Here is a 13,663-nt window from a genome sequence, read left to right as displayed (position 1 = left end):
GATGGGATCTTTAGGAATGCTTTAGGGATGTGTTTTCCTGTTAAAATTCTTTGTTTTAAATTTGGAACCAGTAATATTTTATACAAAAATGTGACGAGGCATTATTTGATATCTTAGGATCTGGTATACATTTCTCCTCACTTAAAAGCCTGCCCACGGAGTCTTTAGCTAACTAGCTACCTGTCTTCTGTGTGTTTGTTGGACTCTCTATCATTTATCCTATGCCAGGGCTGGGCACCCCCACGGGCATCCGTTTCTCTGAAGTCACTGATACCTCTGCCACCGTACACTGGGCAGTCCCCAGAGCTCGAGTGGACAGCTACCGTGTCACGTATGTCGCTGCTCAGGGAGGTGAGTACATACAGATATACCTATACTAAACATACCCGTGGAGGCTGCTAAGGGGAGGACGGCGTCAAACACATAGAAACCGTTCCGCTCCAGCCATGACCACGAGCCCGTCCTCCCCAAGGAAGGTGCCACAAACCTCCTGTGATATACATACCTATACTGGACATACAGTGGCTGCAAAACCAGGGGTAAGTCATTGACACGTATGGTGTGGTCATATGGCATTCGTTTTCATTTAATCAATGAAAAATTAATACGGTGTTTTTTTGAGTTTCTGTAAAAAGAACTGATTCCTGTGGAATCCTATGTTAGTCTCATTCTGCCCTCTAGTGGCTGTTCTGTCTATGTGAGAGGATGTGGCAGTTTGACAGCAGGGTGTCAACACAACTTCGATGTCAACTGCTTCGCTACTGGTTCACTATTTCACCTCACTACTTGATGATAATGAAAACACTTTTTGGGAGCACATTCTATGGAGTTCATATGCAAAATGCTTTAGAATGCCTTGCATTATAACACACTTATAATGTGTTATGACACTAACTTTGTATACAAAATCAGACGTTTGACTGACCTTTTGACCGTGTGCGCGTGTGTGTGTGTGTGTGTGTGTGTGTGTGTGTGTGTGTGTGTGTGTGTGTGTGTGTGTGTGTGTGTGTGTGTGTGTGTGTGTGTGTGTGTGTGTGTGTGTGTGTGTGTGTGTGTGTGTGTGTGTGTGTGTGTGTGTAGGCGCTCCCAAGACTGTGACAGTGGGTGGAACTGAGACTCAGACCGTGCTGCCAAACCTGACCCCTGGAGTTACCTACCAGGTGTCCGTCATTTCTGTGAAGGGACAGAAGGAGAGTGAGCCAGGCTCCAGCAGCGTCACCACAGGTGAGATTCACACTTGTTCACAACACAAGGGCTGTGTCCATTTGTGTTACAAATGGGAATTCTGTTGAGCGTGGAAAAACCCAGCAGTATTGCAGTTCTTTACACACTCAAACCGGTGCGCCTGGCACCTACTACCATACACCGTTTAAAGGCAGTTAAATATTTGCCCATTCACCCTCTGAATTGTCTCAAGGCTTAAAAATCATTCTTGAAGCTGTATCCTCCCCTTCATCTACACTGACTGAAGTGGATTTAACAGGTGACATCGGTAAGGGATCACAGCTCCACCTGGATTCACCTGGTCAGTGTGTCATGGAAAGTGCAGGTGTTCCTAATGTTTTGTACACTCAGAGTACATCCTCACAACAGCTATAGGCATGTCTTTGTATGCTCTGCAGAAATGGTTGGATTCATTCAATATTTCTAAACAAAGCATCAAACACTAATGGTGGTAACCCGCCTCTAAAGGCTGAGCGCGTAGACCATTGTGAAAGCTGTTAGTGTGCACAGATGGAGCATGGCTGGGGGTGGAGAGGCTTTGTGTTTCCGTTTAACAACAGAACATGTCTCTATCCTTGGGGAGGTATTTGATGTGGTTCTGCTCAGAGTAACCATATTGTTTGTCTGTGTGCGTGCGTGCGTGTTCTATGTGACAGCTCTGGACAAGCCCCGTGGTCTGACCGCAGTCAACATCACTGACACTCAGGCTCTGCTCCACTGGCAGCCTGCCATCGCCACTGTAGACGGATATGTCATCACCTACAGCGCAGACACTGGTACAGTATCACAAGCACACACACACCATCTGGATGTACTGTACAGTATATTACAAGGGATTGTGGGAGAAAAGGCATTAGGCCTCCCATTGCGTGTGTTGTATGTTCCTTCATTGTTTGGATTTAAGAAGAGATCTAAATTGACAGATTGCTTTAATCTCCTTGCCAGAATATTTTAGACAGATGCTGACCGGGCCCTTACTGTATCTGTACGGATACTCTCCTTTACTGTCTCTGTCTGTCTATGTCTGTCTCTGCCTGTTTCTGTCTCTGTCTGTCTACAGTATGTCTGTTTCTGTCTCTGTCTCTGTCTCTGTCTGTCTATGTCTGTCTCTGCCTGTCTCTGTCTATCTACAGTATGTCTGTTTCTGTCTCTGTCTCTGTCTCTGTCTCTGTCTCTGTCTCTGTCTCTGTCTGTCTATGTATGTCTCTTCCTGTTTCTGTCTACAGTATGTCTGTCTCTGTCTCTGTCTCTGTCTCTGTCTCTGTCTGTCTGTCTGTCTGTCTGTCTGTCTGTCTGTCTGTCTGTCTGTCTGTCTGTCTGTCTGTCTGTCTGTCTGTCTGTCTGTCTGTCTGTCTGTCTGTCTGTCTGTCTGTCTGTCTGTCTGTCTGTCTGTCTGTCTGTCTGTCTGTCTGTCTGTCTGTCTGTCTGTCTGTCTGTCTGTCTGTCTGTCTGTCTGTCTGTCTGTCTGTCTGTCTGTCTGTCTGTCTGTCTGTCTGTCTGTCTGTCTCTGACTGTCTCTGTCTCTGTCTATCTCTGACTGTCTCTGTCTATCTCTGACTGTCTCTGACTGTCTCTGTCTATCTGTGACTGTCTCTGTCTATCTCTGTCTATCTCTGACTGTCTCTGTCTATCTCTGACTGTCTCTGACTGTCTCTGACTATCTCTGTATTCTTTAATTGTATCTGTGTGTTCTGTGTGTGTAGTTTCCCCAGTGATGGAGAGAGTGTCTGGGAACATTGTCGAGTTTGAGATGAGCTCCTTGACCCCTGCCACCCACTACACTGTCAAGGTCTATGCCATGAGAGCGTCTGCTAAGAGCGCCGTCACCACAACTGAGTTCACCACTGGTGAGTGGCCTAAAGGGCCAAGGCCTAGAACATGTCCCTCCCACACACAAACTCTCACTTCCAAGTCTGCCAGCTGTTTGTTTTTGTTTTTTACCCCCTACCACTTCAAACAGACAACCTGAACCTGCAAAAAGAAGGTCAAAATAAGAGGTATGCAGTCTGAACTATGCTCTCTCTCCCCTAGATGTGGATGCTCCTCAGGGCCTGGCAGCCAGTAACATCCAGACAGAGAACGCCATGTTGACCTGGAAGGCCCCACGCGCTGACATCACCGGCTACATCCTCAGCTTCGAGTCAGCTGACGGCACAATCCGGGTAAGTAATGGTCTGCTGGAGCCATAGAAATGGAACCGTAGAAATATAATCTATTCTAATCCAGTAGAATCTATTCTAATCTGAAACCTATTTCTATGGGTGGAACAACCTTGCATTCTTTCAATTCTAGAATAGATGATTGTTTTGTCCAAGAGGTCTATTGACCTATTGATGAATACATATTTGGGATCTAGAAAATCACTATATTACAGTGTCTATGTTAGGACAGACACAGTCTCACAGTTTCAGGTAATATGGACACTGTCCTATCTAAATCCAATTTATTATTAATTCTGTATTTCTGGCGTATATTCTGACTACTGTGGTGTTGTGGTGTTCCTCCAGGAGGTTGTTCTGAGCCCCACAGCCACCTCGTACAACATGGCCCAGCTGAGTGCCTCCACTGAGTACTCCGTCAGACTGCAGGCCATCGCAGGGCCCAAGAGGAGCAGAGTCATCACCACTGTCTTCACCACCAGTGAGTGTGTTACCATAGTGATGCTGGAGTCTAGTGGTAGCTCTGCCGACTCCGGACCAAACATACCTTCTGGCAATAGGGTTATGGATCCTGCCTCGTCCCCTACTCTCTGTTTTCCTCTGGATCTGTCTCCCCGACTGCCCCTGTTCATAAACGCTAAAATATGAAAATATACACTACTGTTCAGAAGTTTGGGCTCACTTAGAAATGCCCTTAAAATAACTTCAAATATACAGTGTAGACATTGTTAATTTGTAAATTACTATTGTTACTGGAAATGGCAGATTTGTAATGGAATATCTATATAGGCATACAGAGGCCATTTTGAGCCTGTAATCGAACCCACAAATGCTGATGCTCCACACGCTCAACTAGTCTAAAGAAGGCTAGTTTTCAGCTGTGCTAACATAATTGCAAAAGAGTTTTCTAATGATCAATTAGCCTTTTTAAAATGATCAACTTAGATTAGCTAACACAACGTGCCATTGGAACACAGGAGTGATGGTTGCTGATAATGGGCCTCTGTACACCTATGTAGATATTTCATAAAAAATCTGCCATTTCCAGCTACAATAGTCATTTACGACATTAACCATGTCTACACTGTCTTTCTGATCAATTTGATGTTATTTTGATGGCCCCAAAAAACGGGCTTTTCGTTCTAAAACAAGGACATTTCTAAGTGGCCGTAAAACGTTTGAACGGTGCTGTATGTTTAATGAAACATGTAGAGATGGCCACTGTTCCCTCTGTTCTGTTCACCATCCACTGAGACCATCTCTATTCAATATTCATCTCAAGCGTAGAGTTTGTTGGGCGGATGGAACTGTTTAGTAACTAATCCTGTGTGTGTGTGTGTGTGTGTGTGTGTGTGTGTGTGTGTGTGTGTGTGTGTGTGTGTGTGTGTGTGTGTGTGTGTGTGTGTGTGTGTGTGTGTGTGTGTGTGTGTGTGTGTGTGTGTGTGTGTGTGTGTGTGTGTGTGTGTGTGTGTGTGTGTGTGTGTGTGTGTGTGTGTGTGCGTGCGTGCGTGCGTGTGTGCGTGCGTGCGTAGTTGGCGTGCTGTACAAACACCCTAGGGACTGCTCCCAGGCCTTGCTGAATGGAGACACAGCGTCTGGTGTTCACACCATCTACCTGGGTGGAGATGAGGGTCAGCCCATACAGGTCTACTGTGACATGGACACGGATGGAGGTGGATGGATTGTAAGTCACCGGCCAGTAAACTGTGCAACCCAACTTGGCAAGACCTCCTATGAAGTGCATACGTATAATGCTTTATATCACATCCTTTATCATGCTTTATAATGAGTTATAACACTGACTATATGAACAAACGCATAAGCGGTTCTAAACCGTGTTGATTCCGATATATCTAATGTGGTGCAATGGATCTTAGTCCATACGATGTTTGAATGTGCGAGCTGATGTAGTTTGGCCCGATCCCATGCAGGTGTTTGTCCGACGCCAGAGCGGTAAACTGGAGTTCTTCCGCAACTGGAGGAACTACACTGCTGGCTTCGGTGACATGAACGACGAGTTCTGGCTTGGTATGGTCATATTACATTACATTTACATTTAAGTCATTTAGCAGACGCTCTTATCCAGAGCGACTTACAACTTGGTGCATTCACCTTATGACATCCAGTGGAACAGTCACTTTACAATAGTGCATCTAAATCTTAAAGGGGGGTGAGAAGGATTACTTATCCTATCCTAGGTATTCCTTAAAGAGGTGGGGTTTCAGGTGTCTCCGGAAGGTGGTGATTGACTCCGCTGTCCTGGCGTCGTGAGGGAGTTTGTTCCACCATTAGGGGGCCAGAGCAGCGAACAGTTTTGACTGGGCCGAGCGGGAACTGTACTTCCTCAGTGGTAGGGAGGCGAGCAGGCCAGAGGTGGATGAACGCAGTGCCCTTGTTTGGGTGTAGGGCCTGATCAGAGCCTGGAGGTACTGAGGTGCCGTTCCCCTCACAGCTCCGTAGGCAAGCACCATGGTCTTGTAGCGGATGCGAGCTTCAACTGGAAGCCAGTGGAGAGAGCGGAGGAACGGGGTGACGTGAGAGAACTTGGGAAGGTTGAACACCAGACGGGCTGCGGCGTTCTGGATGAGTTGTAGGGGTTTAATGGCACAGGCAGGGAGCCCAGCCAACAGCGAGTTGCAGTAATCCAGACGGGAGATGACAAGTGCCTGGATTAGGACCTGCGCCGCTTCCTGTGTGAGACAGGGTCGTACTCTGCGGATGTTGTAGAGCATGAACCTACAGGAACGGGCCACCGCCTTGATCTTAGTTGAGAACGACAGGGTGTTGTCTAGGATCACGCCAAGGTTCTTAGCGCTCTGGGAGGAGGACACAATGGAGTTGTCAACCGTGATGGCGAGATCATGGAATGGGCAGTCCTTCCCCGGGAGGAAGAGCAGCTCCGTCTTGCCGAGGTTCAGCTTGAGGTGGTGATCCGTCATCCACACTGATATGTCTGCCAGACATGCAGAGATGCGATTCGCCACCTGGTCATCAGAAGGGGGAAAGGAGAAGATTAATTGTGTGTCGTCTGCATAGCAATGATAGGAGAGACCATGTGAGGTTATGACAGAGCCAAGTGACTTGATGTATAGCGAGAATAGGAGAGGGCCTAGAACAGAGCCCTGGGGGACACCATTGGTGAGAGCGCGTGGTGAGGAGACAGATTCTCGCCACGCCACCTGGTAGGAGCGACCTGTCAGGTAGGACGCAATCCAAGCGTGGGCCGCGCCGGAGATGCCCAACTCGGAGAGGGTGGAGAGGAGGATCTGATGGTTCACAGTATCGAAGGCAGCCGATAGGTCTAGAAGGATGAGAGCAGAGGAGAGAGAGTTAGCTTTAGCAGTGCGGAGCGCCTCCGTGATACAGAGAAGAGCAGTCTCAGTTGAATGACTAGTCTTGAAACCTGACTGATTTGGATCAAGAAGGTCATTCAGAGAGAGATAGCGGGAGAGCTGGCCAAGGACGGCACGTTCAAGAGTTTTGGAGAGAAAAGAAAGAAGGGATACTGGTCTGTAGTTGTTGACATCGGAGGGATCGAGTGTAGGTTTTTTCAGAAGGGGTGCAACTCTCGCTCTCTTGAAGACGGAAGGGACGTAGCCAGCGGTCAGGGATGAGTTGATGAGCGAGGTGAGGTAAGGGAGAAGGTCTCCGGAAATGGTCTGGAGAAGAGAGGAGGGGATAGGGTCAAGCGGGCAGGTTGTTGGGCGGCCGGCCGTCACAAGACGCGAGATTTCATCTGGAGAGAGAAGGGAGATAGAGGTCAGAGCACAGGGTAGGGCAGTGTGAGCAGAACCAGCGGTGTCGTTTGACTTAGCAAACGAGGATCGGATGTCGTCGACCTTCTTTTCAAAATGGTTGACGAAGTCATCTGCAGAGAGGGAGGAGGGGGGAGGGGGAGGAGGGTACAGGAGGGAGGAGAAGGTGGCAAAGAGCTTCCTAGGGTTAGAGGCGGATGCTTGGAATTTAGAGTGGTAGAAAGTGGCTTTAGCAGCAGAGACTGAGGAGGGGAAAATGCCAGGTCCGCAGGGGGGAGTTTTCCTCCATTTCCGCTCGGCTGCCCGGAGCCCTGTTCTGTGAGCTCGCAATGAGTTCGAGCCACGGAGCGGGAGGGGAGGACCGAGCCGGCCTGGAGGATAGGGGCAGTCAAAGGATGCAGAAAGGGAGGAGAGGAGGGTTGAGAGGCAGAATCAGGAGATAGGTTGGAGAAGGTTTGAGCAGAGGGAAGAGATGATAGGATGAGAGCGGGGGAGAGAGGGAAAAGGATAGCACAGGGGCAGGTGGGAGGTGTGGATGAGAGCGAGAGGGAAAAGGACTTGGAGACTTGGAGGGGGAGTTGCAATGAGGTTAGTGGAAGAACAGCATCTAGTAAAGATGAGGTCGAGCGTATTGCCTGCCTTGTGAGTAGGGGGGGAGGGTGAGAGGGTGAGGTCAAAAGAGGAGAGGAGTGGAAAGAAGGAGGCAGAGAGGAATGAGCCAAAGGTAGACGTGGGGAGGTTAAAGTCACCCAGAACTGTGAGAGGTGAGCCGTCCTCAGGAAAGGAGCTTATCAAGGCATCAAGCTCATTGATGAACTCTCCGAGGGAACCTGGAGGGCGATAAATGATAAGGATGTTAAGTGTGGAAAACATTTCAACACACACGTTGATTCAGCTATAGCACCACTGTGTGATCAGGAGTATTTTGTCAAATGTTTGAAATCTTTTAGATGCGATATGTTTTATCGTCCTCCACAGAGGAAACTTTATGTCCACAGTTCCCTACATTTACATAAAAAGTCAAGCACATCACCTTGACTTGATATCTTTTTCTCCAAAGGCCTGTCAAACCTCCATAAGATCACAGTAGCAGGACAGTATGAACTTCGTGTGGACCTCAGAGACAAGGGGGATGTAGCCTACGCCCAGTATGACAAGTTCTCTGTCTCTGATCCCCGCAGTCGCTACAAGGTCCACGTTGGAGGCTACAGTGGTACCGCGGGTCAGTCTTCCTTCTCTACAACCATTAGTTACATGCCTGCATCCCAAATAGCACCCTATTCCCTACATGGTGCGCCATTTTTGACCAGAGCCCAAACGTAGTGCACTATATAGGGCATAGGGTGCCATTTGGGATGCACATTCAAATAGATAGAATAAACTGAAGTTATGAAGGACTTGACATGGTGTTCGGTGTGAGTATGACGTCAGCATGGATTCAAAACCTCCTTCCTCAAGTCCGATCACTTTCTCTCTGCTGCCCTGTGTAGGTGATTCTATGACCTACCACCATGGTCGCCCATTCTCAACCTACGACCATGACAATGACATCGCCGTCACAAACTGTGCCCTGTCCTACAAGGGTGCCTTCTGGTATAAGAATTGCCATCGTGTCAACCTTATGGGACGATATGGAGATGACAGTCATAGCAAGGTGAGCGCACATATATTTGAAAGTACAAAAACGAACAGCAATTTCTACATCCATGTTTCAAAAATACTTCTGTAGCGCAGTATGAAACTATAGACAGAAATGTTTGCATGCAAATTGACTATGCAAAGGAGGAAATGCAAGGCATTTGTGTTAATAAAATAAAATGTTCTTCAGGGAGTCAACTGGTTCCATTGGAAAGGCCACGAGCACTCCATTGAGTTTGCTGAGATGAAGATCAGGCCGTCCAACTTCAGGAACTTTGAGGGAAGAAGGAAGCGATCGTAAACCAACCGACCAATCCACGCTCCGACCCCTCTCCTTGTCGCTCCGCTTCGTGACCCCTGAACGCATCCTCCATCCTCTGCCCCCGCTGATTCCAGGGTAGCATTCCAAAAGGCACCCTATTCCCTGTGCAGTGCACTACTTTACGGGCCCTCGTCAAAAGTAGTGCACTACATAGGGAATAGGGTGCCATTTGGGACACAGCCCACACCTCCCCGCAGCTACCAAAGCCACTGCCAAGAGCCCAGCCACCTCATATTACACCCCTCCTCCTGCTCACTCACAGAAATAAGCACAGATTCAGTCAAATTCACTACAAATTCCACTATCCAACCCCACCTGATACAAAATGGTTGTGTGCAGTATAAATACTGTCAAAGCCAAATTGATGTGAAACAAATGAACTCCACCAACCCAGCCCACGCCGATTAAACATGCACCAAAGAGAGCTTAATCTATGAAACCCGAGTATAAAGCATTTCTTTCTTTCTTCTCACTCTCACAATGTTACAGCACTAAGCGGAGGGGTGCATTTGAGTCTGGTATGGCATGGCACATTAACATGTAGAATACTGATGTTTTCTGCCTCTACAGTGTGTCCATCTCCTCCAGCCACAGTAGCTGGTTCATTAGGGTGTTCGCAGAGAGGGCATGGCTGTCTACATACATGTGGTCTTGTTTTAGTGTCAGGGCCTCTTCAATAATACTGATAACCTCTAAACTGGATTATATACATTCTATTCTTTGAATAACACAACACCCAATAAAAGCACATACTGTTCCGTATCTACATTCGATTCCATCATCCGGATTGAAGTGATGTTATTGATCTCCTGGATTGAAGTGAGATGAATTGATCAAAAAACGGATGTTCTTCATGAACCGCACGACTCGCTAAGGTGTTAAATGTCACGTGTAAAAGGGCGAGAGATCCCAGAGAAAGTCCTATCTTGTCGTTCCTCAGTCTATATGTGTGACTCATCCTTTGTCCCTTTATATCTTTCCCGACGTCCCTTCTTCACCTCGACCTGCGAACTGTCATCTGAAACGACACGGGCGAAAAGGAATGACATTCTGAACATGGATCATCTGCTGCATCCCACACAGACATACGTGGATGACATGACGTGTTTCCATTGATGTGTGTGGGCCACGCAAGTGCTTGTGCAATTGTTTCTGACACATTTACCTGAGCTTGTACTATTTGTTCCTCCAGCTATCATGCATTAGCTACAGGATCCAGAGGGAAAAGTCCATGTGTTTGATTTGTTTTGATTTCCTCTATAAAATCCAAGGCGGGACCTATTATTCAATATATAATGAAATGGTGGGTGATTGTTACATTTTTTGCTAAATGTGAAATGCATATATGGATACATATATGTGTGCAACAAGTCAGAGGGGAATATTGTGTTGAAATACAAAATATATTGATGCTGAAAAGAGGTTCATGGCAAATTCCAATTGACATTGTAAGGTCACAGTGTTCACTTTGCTGATAAACATATATTTGGGCACACCAAAATGAACGAAAGAAAGAGAAGTTGTTCTCATTCTGTTTTGTCCCCCCTCCCCCTCCCCATGCCTGGAGACGAAACCACTGACCCCCGTCCCTTGAATACCTGTGTAATGAAACGTGCTTCTGTGCTTCTGTGGTTTAACATTTTGGGGGATTACAACTGGGTGAACAACAGGTGTTTCTCTGTAACACGTATTACAATAAAACAAAGTTTGTTTAAAAATGACGAGTCTTCAATCTTGTCTGAAGCAAAACATTTGTGTGTGTTTTTACCTTTGATATTTGGAGTTGGCTCGTCAATAGCTCTGCGACGCACCCATGGGAAGGAGCCATAGAGTCTCTATAAAGCCTATTTTGGGGGCTATTTATATTTAAGATTTACATTTACATTTAAGTAATTTAGCAGACGCTCTTATCCAGAGCGACTTACAAATTGGTGCATTCACCTTATGACATCCAGTGGAACAGTCACTTTACAATAGTGCATCTAAGTCTTAAAGGGGGGGGTGAGAAGGATTACTTATCCTATTTAAGAATGCACGAATGCACGCCTCATATTTATAATGAGATTGTATTTTTATGACAGGTGGCCTACACATGAAGGTCTATCGATCACATGTATTGATCAATGTCACGTGAAGGGGGCACTAGCGCGACAAAAGCACCGCTGCTATGATACTGATGGTTTGCGGAGACTGATAGTTTGTACGGTTGTGGCTACCCGCATAGCGCCATCTAGTTGTCACTTCGGTGATAACAGTTGTTGACAGCTGTGGCGTTGTAACTAACCCGTTTCCTAACCGTAAACTTATTAACCTAATCTGCTACATTTAGTTATCGTAACCCACTAGGTAAACAAACCACCAGTGCTGAAAACCGGTAGTATCACCACCACCACCGGCCATTCCAGTATGACCCGTATGCTGTTTAGTAGTCAGAGCTTTTAAGGAGCTCTGAGTCAGACGGAAACTATTTTCCTGGTTGCTCTTTGGCCTGGGAGTGGCAACATGAAATCGTAGCAAGGAAATGATGCAAGCTTGATGTTGTCGCCACGGTGAATGCTTTTCTTTTGGTGCTTCGCGAATACAAAAACAGTGACCTAGGAATTAATATGTTTAGGAATTAAAATCAGATACACTCGAGATACCGATTGTAATATGATTACTTTGCAATGCTTAAAACGTCTTACTGGAGGTTAGTGAAGTATTTTATCATTGCAGGTGTACTCATAGTTGTTGTTAATATCTTACTGAACAAAAAAGCTCAGCCAAAGACGGATTTACCAACACCAAGTCCTCTGTCTCAGGAACTTTACAAGGTGATTTCCCCAGAAACCTACAAATACGTTCTCAACCATGTGTCTGTGTGTAAGGAAAGAAGCCCATTTCTGGTGCTAATGGTTCCAGTGGCACCCTCTGATGGGTTGTCCAGGGATGCTATCAGAAAGACATGGGGCAGACCAGGCCTCATCTCTAATGTGGATATCCTCACTCTGTTCTATGTGGGCTTGCCCGCGGAGGAACAAAGCTCCCACATTCAACAGGACCTGGAGAAGGAGAGCAAAGAACACGCTGACATCATCCAAATGGATTTCCTGGACAGCTACCAGAACCTGACCATCAAGTCCATGATGATCATGAACTGGCTCGCCACCCACTGTCAGGGTGCCTCTTATGCGATGAAGGTGGACACAGACATTTTCGTCAACGTGTTCTACCTGGTCAATAAGCTGTTAGTTGAAGGTGGCCCTCTCAGGCGTAAGTACATCACAGGCTCAGTCATCAGTGACGGCAGGCCTCGTAGGGATAGGAAGAGCAAGTGGCATCTGTCTGAGGACATTTACCCCGAAGACACGTTCCCCCCATATGTCTCTGGAGCAGGGTATGTCTTCTCTATTGACCTGGCCAACAGGATCTCATGGGCATCCAGGTTTGTGAGACCCATCCCCCTGGAGGATGTCTATGTGGGGTTGTGTCTCCGGGTTCTAGGGGTCCGGCCTGTGTACTCTCAAACACTGCTTCCTCCCAGGAACTTGTTTGAGATCAATCGGTTGGATTATGAGACGTGTACGTATGCCACGCGGGTCATTGTCACTGGATTTAAACCACATGAGCTGCTGGACATTTGGGGTGACTTTCAGAAAAGCCATCTCACCTGTTGATGTCTCAATCCAGTCTTTCTGAGGCACTAAAATGAATAACAAGCCCTCAAATTCATGTGTATGTTTCTTTGTTTTCTCCAGTGGTGGAAAAAGTATCCAATTGTGCTCCTTGAGTAAAAGTCTAAAAGTATTTGGTTCTAAATATACTTAAGTATTCAATGTAAAAGTATGAATAATTTCAAATTCCTTACATTAAGCAAAGCAGACGGCTCCATTTTTCTTGTTTTTCGAATGTACAGATCGCCAGGGGCACACTCCAACACTCAGATATAGTTTACAAATTTTGCATTTCTGTTTAGTGAGTCAGCCAGATGAGAGGCAGTAGGGATGACCGCTTGTTCTCTTGATAAGTGCGGGAATTTAACCGTGTTCCTGTCCTGCTAAGCATTCAAAATGTAACGAGTACTTTTGGGTAATCAGGGAAAATTCATGAAGTAAAAAGTACATTATTTTCTTTAGGAATGTAGTGAAGTAAAAGTTGTAAAAAAATATAGATAGTAATGATACCCCAAAAAACTACTTAAGTAGTACTTAGAAATATTTTTACTTAAGTACTTTCCACCACTGGTTCTCTCTGACATTACAACTAGTGGAGGCAATGTTCTTTGATGTCATACACAATATCTTGAACTTGACTGGTGTTTGTTGGCAAAATTATAAGCTACAATTAGGTGAAAGGTTTATTATCGACCTCCAATGCTAAAGAGGTTGACATAAAATGAGATGTATTCATTCCAAAGGTAGGCAAAGCTCTGCAGTTACACTTGATAAACAGCTGGTGGCATAGTTCACCCACTATCCTATTATAATGACATGGAAGAGAACAGATCAGTGTCACAGTGCAATGGTGTGTGGTGTCATGGCCAGAGTATCATTACAAGTCACATATGTTATTTAATCATGTCTATT

At 46.2% G+C, this 13,663-nt stretch overlaps 2 protein-coding genes across 2 annotated transcripts in view; both read left to right on the top strand.

Annotated features, from left to right (window-relative positions):
• The window catches only part of LOC124034130 (tenascin-like), a 56,957-nt gene extending 46,141 nt beyond the window's left edge, over window positions 1-10,816 (top strand). Inside the window, 11 exon segments of the mRNA XM_046346889.1 lie at window positions 229-351; window positions 1,081-1,224; window positions 1,881-2,000; window positions 2,928-3,071; window positions 3,256-3,386; window positions 3,732-3,864; window positions 4,916-5,067; window positions 5,315-5,411; window positions 8,199-8,360; window positions 8,629-8,792; window positions 8,967-10,816. Coding sequence (XP_046202845.1) covers window positions 229-351; window positions 1,081-1,224; window positions 1,881-2,000; window positions 2,928-3,071; window positions 3,256-3,386; window positions 3,732-3,864; window positions 4,916-5,067; window positions 5,315-5,411; window positions 8,199-8,360; window positions 8,629-8,792; window positions 8,967-9,077 — 1,481 coding nt within the window. The 3' untranslated portion in view covers window positions 9,078-10,816.
• Window positions 10,817-11,488: 672 nt separating this feature from the next.
• On the top strand, window positions 11,489-13,119 carry b3galt8 (beta-1,3-galactosyltransferase 8). Its single transcript, XM_046345211.1, has one exon. It carries the CDS (start codon window positions 11,765-11,767, stop codon window positions 12,752-12,754), a length of 990 nt encoding a protein of 329 aa, XP_046201167.1. The 5' UTR covers window positions 11,489-11,764; the 3' UTR covers window positions 12,755-13,119.
• Window positions 13,120-13,663: the final 544 nt, after the last annotated feature.

This window comes from Oncorhynchus gorbuscha, linkage group LG04 (assembly GCF_021184085.1).
Source record: "Oncorhynchus gorbuscha isolate QuinsamMale2020 ecotype Even-year linkage group LG04, OgorEven_v1.0, whole genome shotgun sequence".
Lineage (NCBI taxonomy): Eukaryota > Metazoa > Chordata > Actinopteri > Salmoniformes > Salmonidae > Oncorhynchus > Oncorhynchus gorbuscha.
Note: the sequence above shows the minus strand (reverse complement) of the source record. Positions and strands in the feature narration are given on the sequence as shown.